The sequence below is a fragment of the Paralichthys olivaceus genome, chromosome 7, assembly GCF_024713975.1.
Source record: "Paralichthys olivaceus isolate ysfri-2021 chromosome 7, ASM2471397v2, whole genome shotgun sequence".
Classification (NCBI taxonomy): Eukaryota; Metazoa; Chordata; class Actinopteri; order Pleuronectiformes; family Paralichthyidae; genus Paralichthys; species Paralichthys olivaceus.
The window spans coordinates 9847050-9867500 of NC_091099.1; the positions used below are offsets into that span (position 1 = coordinate 9847050).

At 43.1% G+C, this 20451-nt stretch overlaps 1 protein-coding gene across 12 annotated transcripts in view; it reads right to left on the bottom strand.

Moving 5' to 3' along the window:
• LOC109624298 (genetic suppressor element 1-like) overlaps nucleotides 1-20451 on the bottom strand; it is a 38722-nt gene that overhangs the window by 10253 nt on the left and 8018 nt on the right. For 2 of the 12 annotated variants that reach the window (XM_069528454.1, XM_069528453.1), the window contains exons 1-3: nucleotides 13413-13541; nucleotides 3090-3269; nucleotides 1357-1556 (exon numbers count right to left, since the gene is read on the bottom strand). In XM_069528454.1, the coding sequence (XP_069384555.1) occupies nucleotides 1357-1556; nucleotides 3090-3269; nucleotides 13413-13461 (429 nt within the window). In that variant the 5' untranslated portion in view covers nucleotides 13462-13541. Of the gene's footprint in view, nucleotides 1-1356; nucleotides 1557-3089; nucleotides 3270-4302; nucleotides 4364-5149; nucleotides 5304-13393; nucleotides 13542-14392; nucleotides 14621-20451 lie in introns of those variants that run through there. The other 10 variants (XM_069528462.1, XM_069528459.1, XM_069528456.1 and 7 more) reach the window with 8 other exon arrangements.

Here is a 20451-nt window from a genome sequence, read left to right on the forward strand (position 1 = left end):
AAACTTTAGACTATAGTTTTGATGACAGGAAGACATGCATTGATACACACCTACTATTTGTGTGTGTCAAATGTTGCTACAGTAACAGACAACAATACAGGTCAGACAAGACCATGGACAAACCACAAACAAAGCACCACTGCCAGCAACATCCAATCTGCTACCTGGGCTTTGTGCAGCATTGGCCATGCAGTGAAATGTGTCAGCTTTGAATATGTTTGAATAGTTTTGAATGTGTCACTTGTGGAGAGCAGATTCAAACCAGCAATGTACCATTTCTCTCTGTAAATCTACGCTGCTTCAAATTAAGAAGTGTCTGTCAAACAAGCATCACATTCCTTGACCTCTGACCCCGCAGGCAGGCAGCAGCCTTCACAGATGCAGCAATAAACACACCAACAGTCTGTTTCTCCTGTGCTGTCTGTCTCTGTTCTGTGATGAGCTGCATACAGAAAGGACTAATTACACAAACGGTCAGGGCTCTCGCTCTTCTCTCTCTCTCTTCTCTCCTGGTTATTCTTATGTCCCGTCCTTTATTAACATCCCATTCTCTATTTTCCAGCCTCCCTCCCTCCTTTTTCTTCCTGTGAATGTCTTGAATGGGAGCCCCGGGCAGGCAGAGCCACAGAGTGCTCTTTGTGAAGGGGGAGAAAGGCAGCTCTGATCCAGGGGGAAGTGGCTACTGTGGGGGCTAACCCTTGCATTGTGTGAGGGGCCTGGTTCCTCGCCCCGGCTTAAATTCACTCACACACCCACAAGCAAACACATCTACGGACACACAAACACATACACACATGCACACAGGTCCCTCTTCACATCCTAAAGCCTTTTGTGGCGAAGGGTCAAGTACACACACAAATGCACGCACACGCTAACACACACACACACACACACACACACACAAACACTGCAGGAAGCTGAGCACAATAGGTGCCAGTCTTTGCAGCCTCCAGTGTTTCTTTACAAACCCCTCATGTGTTGCTGAAAAAGACACAGACTGATTGGAGAGAGAAGAGGGTGCGAGGAAGAGGAGTGAAAGCATGAAAATGAAAGAATAAGACAAGACAGAGGAAGAGAGGAAGCAGGAAAGAGAGAGAGAATGACACAGAGGGATGGCTGGTTTTGACAGTTTGATGTTGACAAGCACTGGGACCATTTCTTTAATGGAGGAAGCAGCAGCAGGACGGATAATGGAGACTGAAAGAGACAGACGACTCATCAGTGCGAGAGAGAGAGATGAGAGAAGGATAAACCAACAAGATGGGGGAACAGGAAGTACAGCTACGGTAAGAGAGCGCAGCATATCTCTATCCTCAAACTTGTCTTCAACACCAGCAGGTTTGTCTCATCCCTCACCTGTCGTCCGTCAGCTCTCCACAGGCCGTTGCTGGTCTTGGTGGGAGCAATGGTGACCACTGGAGGAGTACTGGGGACACCGTGGCCCCTGGTTTGTCCCAGGAGGGGTCCTAAAGAGCCCCGCTTCGGAGTGGTGACTGGCGAGCTGTGGCTGGTGGCCGGGGAAGAGACTGGAGACGACTCACCGCTGAGGGCAGAACCTGAGCAGAGGAGGGGATGCAGAGAGAACAGGGGGGAGGTGAATGATAGCGGCAGAGTCAGGAATAAGCTGCAACTATCAGACGGCTGATCAGATTAAAAAGATTTCAGAATCAAACAATCCCCCTGCGACATGATACAGATGGTACACGAGAAGAAAGATCTACTGTTTTGTCAGCGCTGGGCCTGTGAAGAGGTCAACACAAATTCAATCCTTTCTGATGAAGCAGATCCTAGTGAAATGTGACGGAAATGAAGGGAAAGTGTAAAAAGATACAGGAGATACAAGGCATGAGGCTGCGAGATAAAAACGTGTAACGATTGGACAAAAGAAGGATGTCATAAAAGAAAGTGTTAAAAAAGGCTGGGGTGTGACATGGCAAAGGGGGTGGTGTTAAATGTGAGAGAAAATGTGTGTGTTGTGTCCTCAACGCTCACTCCTCCCTTACTCCATTACTGTGACACTTGCTAATCAGTGTACACTCGCAGAAACCCGAACACACTCGGAGACGGTAAGAAAGGAGAAATAATGAGATGGGGGGAGAGCTGGGGGAGGAGGAGAAAGAGCTGCAGGGAGAGAGCAAGGAAGGGAAAACAAGATGGTGATTGAGTGTGGGGGGGAGAGAAAGAGAGAGAGAGAGCTTGTTATAATTGGCTGTAATTAGATTCTCATTATTAGGAGATGAATGGAAACGGATGAAGGAAGAGACAGAGAGGGAGAGGTCAGAATAGGTCAGCTCTTATCCAACACCTTCATTAGGATACCAACAAGCTGAGCGAAGACACAGACACACACACACACACACACACACACACACACACACACACACACACGCACGCACACACGCACACACACACACACACACACACGCACACGCACGCACGCACACACACACACAGAGCTCCCAGGCACTTAAACATTTCACATTATTTGACAAAACACAACCTTGGTCTTTTAAACGATCTCCTCGCACACTTCCTATTGCTGTGTTGTAGTAAACTATCTAATTTTCTGGGGGAGGGGCGAGTGAGTCTGGCTCTGTGTAAAGATTCTGAAGCAAGATTCATCTCCCAGCATCTGTAATACTCAGTGATCAATAAGTGACACCATGTTTGTTTCCAGGTGTTTTTAAGTGCATGAAAACTAAAGTGGGATAATGACAAGATGTGGGTGCAAAAGCTTCTTCTCTTTTCCTCAGCGTAAAATGGAATGTATTTCCTCAAATGTCTACTTATTCCTTTAATTTTTTTTCACAGTTCAGTTTTTAGTTTGGAGGTGACATCAGTTATAAAATGATAAAGTAAAGGATACTATTAATAATAAACCTGGCATCAGTGGTAGAGGGGGTTGTTTTTAGGTGTGAATAACAAAGAACAGTAGTTGAACAGTGTGTGTGTGTGTGTGTGTGCGTGTGTGTGTGTCTCTCTGTGTGTGTACATTTCATACTATGTTAGCTCTCCAGGGTGTGAAGCCGCTGGGGCTCTGCATTTTCTTTTTTTCTTTTTTTTTTAACGGACGTCAGATCACTTCTCACCTCTGGGATCCTCTGCCTGTTTGGCCAGTTTACGCAGAGCAGCAGCGAATCCAGAGTTCGTAGATTGGGCAACTGCGTTCCCATTGGTTAGTGGGCTGAGGGGACTGACAGTAGCCGTGGTGCGAGTTGCCGTGGAGATCATTCCTAATGATGATGATTTATTGGACTCATGGTTCATACCTGAGGAGAGAGGGAAGACAAGACGTGAGCAGCTTTATTAGTTTGATATCAATAAGTAAAAACATGTTGGTAAAAGGTGTGTGAGGCCTTTAACAAGTAATGACAAGGTGATCATATTTTAAAATGATGATAGTGGTTTGAATCCTGTTGTGCATAAAAGCACACAGTTTGTGTGTGCATGTGTGCGTGTGCATGTGCGTTCCTGCCTTTGTGTCTGGACAGTGAGTATATACGCTTGGGTCAGCTCCACTAGAGACAAAGTGGAGCGGGTAGAGCTGTGTCAAATAGAGCAGTGACCCTAATAGCAAATCACACACATGAGCGCACACATGTCCATTTCCTCAAGGGAGCCAGTCAACACATCTTAAGACCTCGGGAGCGTCTACATGCAAACAATGTTTGGTATCACTGCATTTTTACACACGGTCACAAATACACACGTGTACACACACACCTAAGTAACACTTATTGATCTCCTGCACAGTGGACACAGTTTGAAGCAGACGTGGTTGGAGTAACCTTTGTCTTCACCCTCTACCCTCTTACTGACCCACTAATGTTAATTACAGCTGGAAATAGCCAGCAGCCCCCCTGCCTGCTATAGCCATGACCTCATTACCACCACGACGCGCACACACACATACACACAACCACCTTTCAAGTATACACACATACCCACCTTTCTCACACACACACACACACAGCCCACCAGGAACAAACAAACAGCCAAAGCAGTGGACACACTCATGAAAAATTCATACATGCATTGAACACCATTAGTGAATGTTCAGCTCATCACACTGATGATTCCTAAGGAGAGGAGCAATAAAGGAGGGTCAGATCTTGTGATCTTGAGAGTTTGTTAACGGAGGGTGTGATGAATCTCATGTGCGTTCAGACGTGACGAGTAGACGTCTACCATCAACCTGCAAGACTTTCACACACGTGAGCACGAACACGCAGAGGGAGCTGTGGAGCCACGGAGCGAGAGAGGAAGGTGTGCGAAGGGGAGAGTGAGGAACAAAAGCCAAACCTTAAAGTGAAGTGAGCATGAGGTGGAGGCTGACATGAAATCTTCTCATACCTGCAACCACTGTCACACACACACACACACACACACATCACCATGCATGTCTCAAAATCCTATAACCAACCATTAGAGCTTAATACAAGTTTTAAAAAAACTACTGCAAAACAACATGATCACTCAACCTGCATGTAACTGCACTGGATGACATGTAGCTTATAGCACGTGTGACATGTAAATAGCTTCTGACATGAGAAGAGTAAAGGCTGCACAAGACGTTCTCCCTGTTTTTTTTCCTGTTTAACTAGTTTCTATTTAATTTCCTTCCTTCTTTACTCTCTGTTTCCCTTTTATTCTTTTAGCTCCACTAATGTATTTACATGTCAGGCAAATTGAAATTGAAGTTGACAGACAGAGAGGGAGAGAGAGATGAAGAGAGTAAAAGCTCAGGTCCTGACAGGCTGTGTGAGCGTGTCTGTATCTCTGTCTCTGCTGAGCCCAGCAGTCAAGGGAGCGATGATAAGACAGTTTCTATCGACTCTTTCTCTCTCCCTCCCTCCTCTCTACTCACTCACTCTTTCCTTCCTTCCTGTCTCTCTCTCTCTCTCTCTTTCACACTCCTTCTCTCTCGTTTATCTCAGCATACTGGAGCTTATTTAACAAAAGCCAACACACATAATCTCCTCTCTGTCTCTTGCTTTCTTTCTTCCTTCTTTCCACAATCTTTTCTTACAGGCTATTCCTCTGATATTTATCCATGTCATTCACACACACACACACACAGAAAGACAAACACACACATACTAACATATGCATGTGCACATAATTCAGACATGAAAACAGACACACTCACCCTCCCACTCACTGTTCTCCTCCTGCTCGTCGTCTTTCTGCTCCTCTGTGAGACTCTTTCTCTCTCTCCCTCTCAGCCCTGCAGCTGCTACGTGGTCACGTGACCTCCTTTCTATCCACCCCTCCTCCGCTGCTGCCTCCTCCTCCTCCTCCTCTCCATCCACCACCCTCCTCCTTCCCCTCCCTCTCCATCCACCACCCTCTCCATCCTATACCTCCTCTCTTCTTTTGTCACTCTTTTTATCCTCACATTTTCTTCACAGAGCCATCCCTCCTCTCTCTCTCAAACTGTGCTCTCTCTTTCTCTCTGTCTCGTGTTCTCTCCTCTCTTCATTCTTCATCTCTCCTCCTTTTGGCTCACTCACTCCTGGGAGGGTGGCGGTGGTTGAGAAGTGGTGGGGGGTGAGTAGAAGGAGGAGGGGCTGGGTTAGGGGGATGACAAGGAGGGTGGGTGTGTGGTTTGAGCTGTGTGTGTGTGTGTGTGTGTGTGTGTGTGTGTGTGGCAGAGGCTAGTGTTAGCCCTCCATCCATCACGCTGTCTCTCTTCTACTCAGCTCTGTCTGCTGTGGGGATAGGGGTGAGTTTCTCCGTGTGTGTGTGTGTGTTTGTGCGTGTGTGTGTGTGTGGGGGGGGGGGGGTCTGATTGTGACCTCTCACCCTTTCACGCTTTACACAAATTAAGACATTTAACTCCCTTTAGGAATCTTTTTTTTAAGTGATGACTGAATAAGTAAACACGACTGAAAGGCCACAGCAGCGGCTCCATGAGGCTGTAATGTTCAGTAGAGACCAGTAAACTGTTGGATTGAGGAAAAACAGAGAGACGACTTTGGCCCCATTACAGAGAATAAAAGTGTTTATGTGCAGTTGCCATTTTGGGACTTTTCAGCTTGTGAGGGTCTCGACAGCATAAAGGTGGGCAATCTTCCCAAAAATACATAGCAAAACATTTTCAATACACTATCACGACCCAACAAGCTATAACTAATATTACTACCAAAATGCTAGCACATGTATGTCAAACTACAGCAACAAGTGTTTGGACTCAAACCCCACCCCCTTCATGTTAATCGATGGGACATGGGCCAAAATAAAGTCAAAGTACACATTAAATAACATCTTCACAAAGAGGTTTTGTTTCATTTTAGGTTGTTCTCAGCACACTAGTGTCTGTGATAAGTTGTATTGATTGGTTATTTCATGGTGTAAAAAAGGGATAAAACATCATGGGTGATAGCTGAGTCTAACTTGTGATTGGTCGATATCGAAAGGAAATTGTTACTCCAACTCCACACCATGATCACTACTGTGCTGATGGCTCCAAAGTCGCACCCAAATCTGGGATATGATAGCTTCATTGTGTGTTGTCCATCTTTTAAATACAGTCTATGGTTCAGACTGAACACAAAGACGATTTTAGAGGCTGTTCAACTGCATAGAAAGACAAGAGAAAGAAAAAGAAACAATAGAAATAGGGAGCAAAATATTTCAACTTCAGCTACAATTGAACTATTTCATGGACGTACAGAGAACAAATGAAAGACCCCCAGAGATAAATAAATAACAGAAAGCACTTCAGTGTCTTGTAAGTTCTGAAACCAGTCTGAGCTGTCAAACACAGATAATATTTGTTCACACGCCATCAGAAATATCTGCATCCCATCTGAACGTACCTTCATACTCAGCTTAGCGTATTGTCTGCCTCAGTGTGTCTGGACTCAGTTATGTGTTAAATGCAGACACCATCATGCTATCATATTTACAAATGATATATTGATATGTACGCTGCAAACCAAACATTCACGTTGGACCAACTATTAGACTCACAGTCCATCAATCAACTGCTCTTGTATTTACAGCCCCACTGTTATTATGGCTAAAAATAAGCATAACAACACCACAAACAGTAAAACAACCCCCAGCTTTGCCAAAATGGAAATTACATCTGGGTGTGATGCCATTTATCCACACACACACACACACACACACACACGCTATGACCGGAGTGCAGTGGCATACGACATGTTGAGACCTATGTCTTCAAGACCTTTTTTATGTGTCTCTTTCACTTTCACTCTCTCACCTGTGCATGTGCACACACACACACACACACACACACACACACACACACACACACACTGTGAGGACAGCAGGGGGGAACCTGCTCAGTTCTATCAGCTCATTAAAAGATAATCATAATGTGTGTGTTTGTGTGTACAAACACACACACAAAGACATAGCACAAAAACATGCTCCATTTAACTTTTAAGACACCATAACTTTGGCTCCTGCAGCTGATACTAATCTGAGCTACCAGTGCTGTTACAATAGCTGGCTGACTTTTTCAAATACCTTTGACAAACACACAGTCTTGTCTCCATGACTTCAGAGGACATTACACTGACTGACATTCATTTCCTGGAGACTTACTCTAACTTTAATCATAGATTCTAACTGCCTAACCCTCATCTTAACCCATCTAACTTTTACCAAACTTAAAAACATATCTAAACCTCATCATTTAATGATTTCTGTTAAAGCACTGTATTCATAGTGGAAGAAAGACATTAATTGTACAGGACTGTATACATGACAATAAAGGCTTTGAACTTTGAATCTGAACTTGATAGGGACTTGCCCATATTGTAACTGTGTCAACTGTAAACCATAAACTGTACAAAAAGACAAAGTGTTGATTGCATCCTGTTGGCTGAATTATGGGCCGTAAAGCCCACCTTCTCCGTGTTAATAGACTAAAAAAATTGAAGTGCACATTTCAGTGTAATTTTCTCTCAAATATGGTTTTGGTTATTTTTAATCACACAGATGTTTGTTCAAGTGCTATTATTATGCTACCAGTAAGTTTTTGGTTTTAGTTTGTTATTTGATGTACCGTGGCTCCATCCACCGATTGTTACGGTGCAGACTCTACCTCCAAACCCCTAAATCGTGACAGCGTTCGTATCAGGGATATTTTGGCTTCATTATTTGGACAGTGGGGAAGTGGAGATGTGTCTTCCATCTTTATATACAGCCTATGGTGTGAACTGTTTCAGGTCCCCCACAAATATTACACACAAACACTTTCTCTTTCTCTCTCTCTCTGTCTCTCTCTCACTATTTCAAACAAAAACATACCCCCCCCCCCCCACTACCACCACCACCACCACCACACACACACACAGAGAGGAAAAGTAGCCAAATGTTTTACAGCCTCTTAAACTTGTCTGTAATAGCAGTCAGAGTGGCGTCAACACAGCAGTCTCCAGGGTTACTCCAGGGGCTGCTAAATGGCTTTACTAGCTCCAGTCACTCTGCAGCTCGCACAGAAACACTTCACACTTCCTTACAATCCATAAACAACGAACACACTCAATCCAGCGCGCACACACACACACAGGAATCGGCACACAAACTAACACATCAGAAAAATTACATAAGACAGAACAATGACATCAGCAGGAACACACAGATCTTAACAGTCTGGGTAAATAAAAGCAACGATAGGCAATCAGCTGACTTGGGACTCGTGCATTGTGCGTAACAAAACATATGTATGTGACTCCTGGGGACCAAGCAGCCAGCATGCATTTATGGTCTCAGGATAAATGGAGCAGAAAAACCACATGCTATAATAACCAACACCTCCAGCAAAAAAACCAAACAAACAGGAAGCACATCCAAAGACACGATGGAGCAGAGAACTGGTTGAGCGCACAACGAGGAAAGAAACAATTCCAAAAGTATGAGAAGTGTAGCAGCCATTACTCAGTTTTATATTAAACAGCACATCCGCCAGAGCAGAGCCGTGTTTACTGAGCAATCATAACAGAGTCGAGGTGTCAGTGAAAGGTCCATAAACTATCACAGCTAAAGCTCGGAGTCGAAATGTGGCCCGTCAGCAAAGATGGGATAACTACATCAAAACAGATTCCCTTCCTTTCCTTTGCCGTCTTCCTCTTCCTCCTGACTGAAGGCCACTTCTTTCATTGAACCTTCTCTGTTTCACTAATCAGTCAACTTGTCAATAAGCATCTATGTGTTTCAGGATCCCTTACACTTCCCTCTGTCTGTTATCGTTCCTTTGCCTTGTTATCTCCTCCCCCCTACCTCTTTTTTGGTCTCCTACCACTCACTCGACAGCCTCTCCCATCCCATTGGCTACATTTCTGTTTTCCCCCTCTGTGTCATCGATCTCCTCGGCAGCATGTGGCTCAGTCTCGTCTCTCTCTGATACAGAGATGATGTAAAAAGATAACATACGGTGTCTCAGTAAAGTTTTCGGGCGCCCGGCTGTCTCTATGTCCTGCCGCCCACAGGTTTTTATTTGCTGTGTGTGCTCTGTCATAGGCTGCCATTCAGACTCAAAATCAGTTAACTGGAGACAACTTGTCCAATTGCTCAAAAGACAGATTTTAGGGACGGTTGTATAGGGATTGGGGATGATACATCCAAACACCCCCAGGTGTTAAGTACAGGTGTAGGCACAGATTTATATTTGACCCTCTGTCACCTAAAGACCCCTGTGGTTCATGGTTAGGGTAAGTGGACAGAGCAGGGGGGGTTAGGATGTAGAATTAAAAAAGCTAATTAATGGGTTATATGTGATCCGAATGGGTTTGTGTCAGGGATCCTTTCACTTAAGCAAGATTGAAACAAGTGGAAAATACATTTGGATATTACATATGTTCATTGTGACATCGTAGGATTAAAACATAGTAACACCATAAACAAATGTATACAAGTTATATAAATATGACAATAATAAAAAGATGAAATGGTGTTTTTAGTGCTATTAAAGTGCATATGTGTCACCATGCTAATAGTATCCACATTTTCATATATGAACCTCTTTCCAGACTTGTATAACTGCTATATAGACTTTCTGTCTATAGTACCTAACAGTGGTAAGGGTAGGGTAATGGTTAGGTGAGGGGAACTCTCCAGGAAGTGAATGCAAGTCTACCCAAGTGTGTGTGTGTGTGTGTGTGCGTGCGTGCGTGCATGCCTGTGTGTGTGTGTGTGTGTGTGTGTGTGTGTGTGTGTGTGTGTGTGGGTGTAAGTGCGTGCAGCATTGGGGGGGTAAAAATATACACACACAGTTCCTCCTCCTGCCCGAGGCTGGCTCTGTTCACCAGGTGCCGACACCACAGTGGCTAGACCACAACTATCTGAACAAACATGGGGGCAGAGAACACACACGTGCACACACACACTCAGTGTATGAAGACACAGACTGTCACGCAGGTGTTGGAAGGGTACAAAGTGCAGGGGATATTTGAGATGTGAGCTATCGCTGCAGTCAACAATAATGCTGAGTTTGGGTCAACAAATCAGAGTCAAAACTTTTCTCTATGAAAAAACTACGTTTACACATTTTATGGATTACTTCCTCATAAATTATCAGTGCTTAGATAAGACCAGAGCAATAAGGAAAACAACCTCTGCTGTTGATTTATTACTGTCATGATTCACCTCTGTCCTGTGTGTCAATTTGAATTTGTGCCATTTGGCTGCGAGTTGCATGTGAGCAGTTTGTTCTTGTGACTGAAACATGAGTCTGTTACGTCTGTAACAAAGTAATTTCCACCCAAGTGAGTAATTTTTAACCCTCGCCCTGCTCATCTGACTCTTCTTCCTGTGTTTTTTAAACATGTGGAAATGATACTGATTAGGTTAATTCATTGGAATATGCAGGGCTGCAAGTAATTCATATTTGAATTATCTATTAATCTCCCGTTTATAATCCTGCCTAATCGTTTCTGTGTACTGGGAAAACTGGTTAAAAAATCCATTCCAGTTTCTGAGAGTCCCAGTCAACATCTATAAATGTCTCGTTTTCACTGACTAACAGTCCCACATATATGAATATATATATGATTATCATTATTATAGAGGACTATGAAAAGACTAAGAACAGAGACGGTTGCCGGTTTAGTTTTGGCTCATTACTTCAAGACAACAATTTTATTATAGTTGCTAAATAATTTTTCTGTTAATTGACTCGTCAATAAATCATTTCAATTCTAATCCAAAATAATCCTGGAAAATAACCAAGGATACAACAACTGAGATATCACAAAAGAATCAGAATAGACGATCATGCAGGTATTACGTTTAGGGCTGTTAACTCAATTATTTAGCGAATTATGTCATATTTATCTTTCATGGAACTTTCTGTCTTCTGTCAGTTATAGTTTAATAGTTATAGTCTCCCTCTGATGATGTTCACTTGAATTCCTTCATGTGAATATCTACAGCTCCATGATTACTTGGTAAACTGGTCTGTTAATAAAGATGTAACACGACACAAAGCTGAAGAACACATACTGACTAGAGAAAAGCTCATCTGTAGTGAGAGTTTCTTTTTCTTTACTGTGGGCTCCGAGGTCAAGAATGAAGTATTTCTTATATCAATTAAATGGTTGGACTATTAAACATCCTTCCTGGGTCTTGTTAAGTCCTGATCCACATATATTATATAATGATATAAGAACGGATAAAGTACAAATCCTCATATTTAAAGGTTGGACATTTATTTTTGCTTGACCGGATTTATATTGAGCTTCTCCAGGCTTATTGGCCAATCAAAAAACTTTATGGTACAAGTCAACCACCTTCATACAACACTTTATATTCACAGCCCTTTTACTATCACACACAGTGGCCAGGGATTAAAGGACACTTCATAATGCAACAGGAGGAGACAGGGATCAAACCACCAACCTTCTGGTTCCTGGATGACCCTCTCTAACCCCTGAGCCACAGCCATTTCTCAACATGCACAGCATCTGAACCAAATCCCACTAAAATGAGTCGAATATGACTCAAATCTGTGATTATAGTTACAATAACAATATACTACTTTGAAAAACCTGCCGTTTCTTATCTGCTCCGTCCAAAACACAATACTCCATAATGAAATTTGAAAGTTTGACAGATTATTAATTTCCTTTCAGTGGATTAATTGATTGTACAAATGTTTCAGCTCCAATGACATAGAGTGTAAGTAACTGCGCACTTTGAGAACGGCTCTGGTTACCGGAAGTAAATTTCACATACATTTTCACGTTTCAGAAAATCCTTGTGAAAAAAACAGTTTAGTGTGGAACCAGACCAACCCGCTACAAGAAAATAAAATATGAGAAACAAAAATAAGCAAAGGTATACGACTGCATATACAATTAGTTTAAGAGCGAAAGAACTACGCATCCCATAAACCAATGCAAATGATGCTCTTCCAACAACCTTATTGTTGGGATATTCACTCATTTGGACTTTATTTTCCTCTCTAAAAAAAATACAGGATGTTAGAGAGGAAAATCGCGGTTACTCCGTGATTGATGATTTTTCGCAGTTTTGGTGAACATTTCCATGGTAATAATGAGCTCCACCAATCAGAGAAGTCGCAGTTACACCTGAGGATTGTGGGTATACTGTAATGTTTCACCTTGACACGTTTTGCTTCTAATGCAGTTGATATCACACAGATTTACAGCTTCCACAGGAGCATCTAATGTGGTTTCACAATCGTGTAGCTGGTGGTAAGTCTAGATTGGATGGTTACAATATTATGGCTGATATTCAAAATCCTGTTCTGAAAATGAATGGGATTATTACTTAAGGAAACGATTAGCCTCACTTCTTCAATGGGCTATTTGAGGGTTAAGACTTGGTTTTAGTGTTAGAATTAGGTTTAGGTTAGGTATTTAGTTTGACTGGTGAAGGCAAGGGGAGGTTTCAAGTCTTATTTGTCATATGCAAGTTAACACAGGATCAACAGTAAAATGATGGTTGTTGCACAAGCAGAAACCAGTCGGCTTAGCAGTGCAATAGTTACATTAAAATAAAAGAAAGGTAGAAAGAGCTTAATATAAAAAAGTCAAATACAACACGAAACCAAGACTATTTACATTCAGAGGTGCAGTGTCACATTCGTTGCAGTGTATGAAGGAGGTATTATGTTAATGAGTGTCATTGACATAATACAGAAAGATAGAAGTACAAACGTGTGTGTGTGTGTGTGTGTGGAGTCTGGGCCTATCTGTATGAGAGGGAGGTAATTAAAGAGATTGGAGGTTTACTCAGTGACCCCTGCTGAGCAGCTGGTCTACGGCAGGTCAGGGGCAGCACATGGCGCATGTATCCAGTGTGTGTGTGTGTGTGTGTGTGTGTGTGTGTGTGTGTGTGTGTGTGTGTGTGTGTGTGTGTGTGTGTGTGTGTGTGTGTGTCTGTTGAACTCCACCTGCGGGCTGTGTACACACACAAAAGCGACGTGATCCGCTTGACTGCTGCTAATGCGCCCGGCGGCATCTACCTCCGCCAAACAATACAGGCGCTGTTAAAGGTCCCGGATTAAAGAGCGACTCCTCTAAATCCCATGGGTGCTGCTGAGTGACTAACAGGGGGGGGGGGGTGTTGGGGCTCACCCACTGGGTGACACCAGCTCCTTCCTGTGGGTCCGCTCCTCCTCCTCCTCCTCCTCCTCCAGCAGTTTAAACAGTGACTCTGTTTGATCAGCGACAAGTTTGACAAGATAACAACACAACAATGGAGCTGTGACGTCACACCTCCTGCTGCTGCGTCAAGACACACGCCCTCAACTCGGACCAACCGGAAGTGGCCTGGTCTGACGTGAAAATAAAAGCATGCGATGTTTTTCCACACTAAGGATGTATAATTTCCAAGTGAATATGAGTTATACAATGTGCATCTGTCTGCGCTTTCTTTTCAATGCCACACTTATTGTAAGTCACCGAGACACGCATTAATGGTACTTTATTTTGAAAGAAGTAACAGGAAGCGGTCTTTCTCGCCCTCAGCCCCTCTTCAGACTCATTCAATCACACACTGTCCGTCTGATCGAGTCAGAGCTGCCATTAAAAACACTCATTTCATTCTCCCTGTTACTTCCAGCTGTCAGGGTGAGCTTGACAAAAATGACACAATATGGAAAAAGTGAGGATGGAAGTGAAAACTAAAGCAGCCATCACACGTCAGGTCTGTCACTGTTGATGTCTACAACGTAGATCTATTTCATATGTAAATAAGACGTAGCCTGTTTTAGTTTTTTCTAAATGCAGCCTCTTTAGGATCATTAAAGAAAATCAGCACTCAGCAGAACAGACCATAATAATCCAGTCATCATTCAACCCTGTGTGAACTTTAAAAGGCACAAACTATTATTCAAAAGCAAAGCCCTGAGATATTTCATATTAAAACATCAATAAACAGAGAAGCTTACCTCCGCATCAAAGAAAACAATCCACGATTATTGCTTATCCTCGTGTGGATAAACTACAGCCGGTGTGTGCGTGTGCGTGTGTGTGTGTGTGTGTGTGTGTGTGTGTGTGTGTGTGTGTGTGCAGCGAAATGTGTGATCCTCCCGACAGCAGCAGCACTACAACACACACACACAGAGATGTGGCGAAGAGGAGGACGACACGTTAACTGCCCTCAGGGAGAGAGAGAGAGAGAGAGAGAGAGAGAGAGAGGCGGGGTATCATAGAAGGAGGAGGAGGGGGAGGAGGGCGAGCACCTGCTCCACTGACGTCCCTGGAGAGATGATGGAGGGATGATGGAGAGAAGAAGAAGATGTGGCCCCAGAGTCCTGATACCTCAAAGCCTGGACATGTTTACTGTCCACAGGAGACATTCAGGTCTGTCCAAGCTGGTTCCTCCTCCTGCTGCTGCTGCTGCTGCACACACACTGCAGTTTAACTCAACTCACTAATTATAACAAGTACAGGAAACCTGATAATCTACGTCTATACTTCTATACTATATACTTCATGGCAAACACCAAAACTAACAACACTCGTAGTGATATTTACTCATCTGTGAAAATATGTTTGATTTTTAAAATAAATCTTTATTATTTGAGTTTTTTAGCTAAAGTAATAGTAAAAATACTCAACACAGACTTAAAGGTGCAGTGTGTGAGATTTAGTGGCCTCTAGTGGACATCAACCTAACTCCCTGTAACCTCCTCACAAAATATGGAAGGCCCTGAATATAACTAGTGTTTGGTTTGCTCTGGACCCACTGATGAAGCATTGATGAAGCATTGATGTAGCTAGTAACCTGTCAACGATCTCAGGGTTATACACAATCTGGATGTGCAACTATGGATTAACGACAGAAATAATAGCTGGCAGTCTACCTAGCCTCCAGAGAAAATAGCTATCTGTGGACACAAGAGGGCAGTAAATCACAAGATGAATGCAAACTAGTAATATCAAGATTGTTGATGCCACGAGATGCTGTTCTGAGATGAAAGGAGAGATATCGCTTCACTATGGTATCGTTTTAATTCACGTCTATTTTTACCTTTAACTGGCAGAACACTGGTTTTACCATTGATCTATTTACAGTATGGGCCTGGACTATGGAGTCTTATTTGATTAAATGAGGTTGATAAGAACTGATCTGTGGCCAGTGGAACTGAACATTGACCTCAAAGACAACACAGTGGTCAGCAGAGCAAGAAGTAGAGTTCACAAAGTGTAATCCATTCTTAATATAAAACATGTGATTGTGCAGCTTGAAAAAATTCAACTTATTCAAGTAACACAATAACTGAAGAAAACAGGTTATAATTGTATTTTTATGTTGTTTTTTCAGAAGTACTTAGTTTTTATACCTTTTAATCTCCCCATATATGTCTGATAAGATCTTTAGTGTCTTTTCTGAAGAAATTCCTGTGCGATACTCAGTGAAATATAAAGTTACAAACAGGTTTATTAATATTCATCTGTCATCATGTGCTATAAGTTCCCTCAGCCTGCTTCATTTAGTCTAATATTTCAACATCTCCCCTGGGCCCCTCTCTCTCTCACTCTATCTCTCTCTCGCTGTCTGTCTCTCCGTTTCTTGATCATTCATCCCTTCATCTCCCCATCCCTCTCTCTTCGGCTCCCGAGCAGCTGCTCCACTTTGCAGCTATTTAACAGCTGTTTTACATTGATTTGCGCTTCCGAGTGCAAATTTCTACCTTGTCTATCCTCCTCTTCCCGCTCACTTTTCATTTCTCCAGCCTCCTCTTCCTCTCTTCCTCTCTTCCTCATGCATTTCTAAGATGCCAGACACACGGTTACGCCAAACAGCCTTGATGTTTTCCTCAATGAATATACTGTCTCCTTCAAGTCTTTCTCCGAGATCCATTCAGCGATGAAAGAGGCACACACACAAGCATGCATAAACACAAACTGTTATATATACACTCTAATAGACACACATTTAGACATTCATGCAAACACACACACACACACACACACACAGATTAGCAGCCCCCTACTTCCCCACTTTTCTCTCTCTACGGAAACAAGAAGAACTGAAGGAAGCAACAAAAAGAAAAGAAAAAAGTGAGGCTCCCCTATAATCCCCAAATCCCTCTCTCTTGTACTCAAACCTACACAAGAAAAAAGAGGGAAGAGCAATGTGTGTGTGTGAGTGTGTGTGTGTGTGCATATGTGTGTGTGTGTGTGTGAGTATGTGTGTGTGCATATGTGTGTGTGTGTGTGTGTGTGTGTGTGTGTGCGTCTATAGAGACTAGTGTAGCCTGACATGATTTATGGTTTGGCTGTGCGCTGCAGGCAGACTCTCAGTTTTCTCTGAGGTGGGTGTCTCACCTCCATCCTTTGTGACCTATACAGGTTGTATAGTGTGTGTGTGTGTGTGTGTGTGTGTGTGTGTGTGTGTGTGTGTGTGTGTGTGTTTGTATGTGTGTGTGCACGCATGAGGGAAATACAAACTGTAAATTGTACACATGAGATGGTGTGTGTATGACTGCAGGTGCATGGAGGAGAAACTGAAACCTCCTTTAGAATATATCATGTGTTGCTCTGTGTGTTTTTGTGCGTGTTTGCATCGTCAGGGTCAAAGCGCACAGCGGTGTGTATTCTCCGGGTGGGTTATACTTGGCAGTGGATGGTCGGATCCCCCATTAAGTAGCGTGTAAAAGAGGCAGAGCACAGAGGCCATTATGAACTCCGGCAGTAATAGCTCCAGGAATCTTACAGCCTCTGGAGACCTGGTCATTAGCCTATTCCTCTCTCATAAAGCCCTCTATCCATCACATGCAAGCATACACACATTTGTATGCACAAACACACAAGCGCATGTACTGTGTCGCTGTCTCCAGCTCTGACTCTGGGAAAGAAGAGCACAGGGTTGGGGACACTGCTACAGGAACAATCCACCAAGACATCCACAGATGTCTTTGAAAACAGATGCACTCGTTCACACATAAACACACACACAGATGCTCATTTATAAAAGCAGCGAGGCATAATATCAGCCATGAACCCAAACCCCTGATTATTTAAATGTATTCCTCCCCCCCATGCAGTGAAAGTGAGACGCTGTAGCAGCCTCTTAGCTCTGGTCAGGTAGGAGATTACAAACATTGTCAGTATTAAGTGGCTGCACAACAAATATAATTGTGACTAAATCCACTGGCACAATACTTTTCCTCGCCCCCTGCACCCTCACCTTAACCACCACAACTAAATGCTTGACCTTAAACAATGTCCTAATCCTAACATTAACCTTAATCCTAACCTTAACCTTTCTTCTAACCTTCACTCTTAATCCTCTAACCCTGAGAAGGTATGAAGTGTGAACGAAGTCTGAAAACAATGATGTGAGGTTGTGGGTTCAGAGGCATTGTGCAACACAGTGTGCTTAAATATACACAGGTGTACACATGCAGTGGAAAAGATGCACTGCTGTAATGCTAAACATATGCACACACACACACACACACACACACACACACACACACACACACACACACGCACACACACACACACACACACGCACACACACACACACACACACACACACACACACACACACACACACTCACACACACGCACACACACACACACACACACACACACACACACACACACACACACACACACACACACACACACACACACACACACACTTGTATTTACTCTCACTCACCCATTTATTCACACACAGATAAGTTCACACCCTCAAAACACACACTTTTGCCAGAGCAACGATATAGGTGCATGTATGCATAGACACACACAATCACACACACATGCACACACACATGCACACACACATAAAGTACATTGTGTACCAGCTCACAAAGCAGAGGGAGTCCAGAGAGAAGAGATACCTAGGGATGGAGACACATTGGCAAAGGTAATGCTGGAGTCAGTCACTCTGTCCTCAGGCACAACACACACACACACACACACACACACACACACACACACACACACACACACACACACACACACACAGTGCTGTAAAGATAAGCCCTAATCCTGTTTATTACCTCCTTCCTCTCTGCACTCTCCCTCTCTTTTTCATTTTATCTCTCTCATTTTCTCCCTCTCTCCCCTCTTCTCTTATTTTTCCTGTCTCTGCTCCTCAAGCCTATTTCAGCAGCACACACACGCACACACATTTTATGCACACACAAACACAAGTGCTCACGTTGTCAGTTTACTCCTGTGATGTTTGTTGGCCTGGGGCTGAGACGAGGAAACAGGGAGGGGAGTGTCGATGTGTGCTGCTCTTTTCCAGCTCTGTTCATGTCCTGCAGAGAGAATTACCTTCCCTTTGTCTGTGTGAAGGGGCTGCTGCCTTTACCATCTGTGCAGCGAATACAGTGGCAGATGTGTATGTTTCTCCTGTTTGTGTGTGTGTTTCTGTGGCATTATACCTCTAGAATCATATGAAAGAATCTGATGTCTTTAATGGGGCAACTTTGTGGAGTTTATACTTATGGTTAAGATCTAAGGTCATTGGTGAACTTAACCTTAGCTTAACCTTAGGTTTAGGGGTGAGAGAATCAATGTTGTTCATTTAAAGTCCTCACAATTCTAATAAAATGTATGTCCTGATGATTTTAAATGAAAGGACATCTGTGAAAATTTCACTTGAAGGATTTTTTTTTTCAATTCTCGGAAACAGCTGATCTGGGATTAAATCATATGATGTTTATCAGCAGTGATCAGCTAATAACATTTCAAACGGTAAAATGTAAATCATTTTCGTTGTGTAATGAATTTGATTTTATCTTATCTAAATTTCTGTCAGGCCTAATTAAAGTAGAATGGCACTCAGCAGAGCACGGACCTCCAGCAAGGCCCAACAGTTCCCTTGTAAAAAACCTATTTAGATCAGATGACCTCCCGATAAGTCAACAAAAATGTTGCAAAACATTGTTTCCCTCACAATGTTAAAGTAGCTGATGAAAAATTCCTGGATCTACCCACTGATCCAGATCTGCACCAGAATGTTGTGTGTTCTTTCCTAACCTGCGCCACATCTGTTCCTCTTTTGTTATCCATCCTGTAGTTTTTGATCCTGCAAACACACATGAAAACATAACCTCCCTGGTGGAGGTAAATATAATACGTTTTGGATTCCTCTGGCCTACATGTGAATTTGATCATTTTCTGACATTTCTGGATATTTAAGCTGAATCACCATGAGTGCACTGTGACTCTAATCCTGTCTCTGTGGAGCCTGTGTTCATGTTGAGTCCTCTCTCACACCTGTGAACCTGTGTTTGTTTAAAGTTTAAATGAAGTTTGGATACATTTTAAACAGCAATGACGCTCTAAGGCACAAACACATCAGTGTCTGGCTGCTCACGCAGTACTGTGCCTGTTTGTCGGATCAATTTACCGTTGAATGGGGAGTTTTCGTGGAATTTACATAAAAAGTGAAACTAATTAGACTTGACCTTTAAGTTTGTCGTGAGCACAAAGAGTTTTCTTCATTTTCAAGTACTGTGTTTGGCTTTTTTACTAGAACTGAAGATAAACTTTTCTCATGGGAAAAGAAATGTAAAAAAGAAAATAAATCAAACATCATAGTAAAATACAAGCGAACCTGCAGACAATTGTACATTTCTTTCATTTATCCGTTTTTTGCTCTTTGCATTTCCTTTTTTCTAATTCTTATCCATCGCCCTGAACTTTCCTCCACCTTCTTCTCAAACTGTCCTCATTCCTTCATCGCTCTGTCGCTCCTTTCTTTCCCACTCCTCCCACCTTAACCCTTCCCCCTCTTTCTCACCATTTCGGTCCTCGCTCTCTCCCTCTCTCGCTCTCTTTCTCCCTCTCTCTCTTTCTCTCTTCCACTCTCTATGTCTCCCTCTCTCTCTCTCTCTCTCTGTGTCTTCCTCTCCCCTCTCTCTCCAGATGGGTGGCAGAGAGCAGCAGCTTGCTGTGGTCAGGCCAATTATTTACATAATTATCATCTCCCACTTAACCACATGATCCCTTACCTGGGCGTGGGCAATTAAAG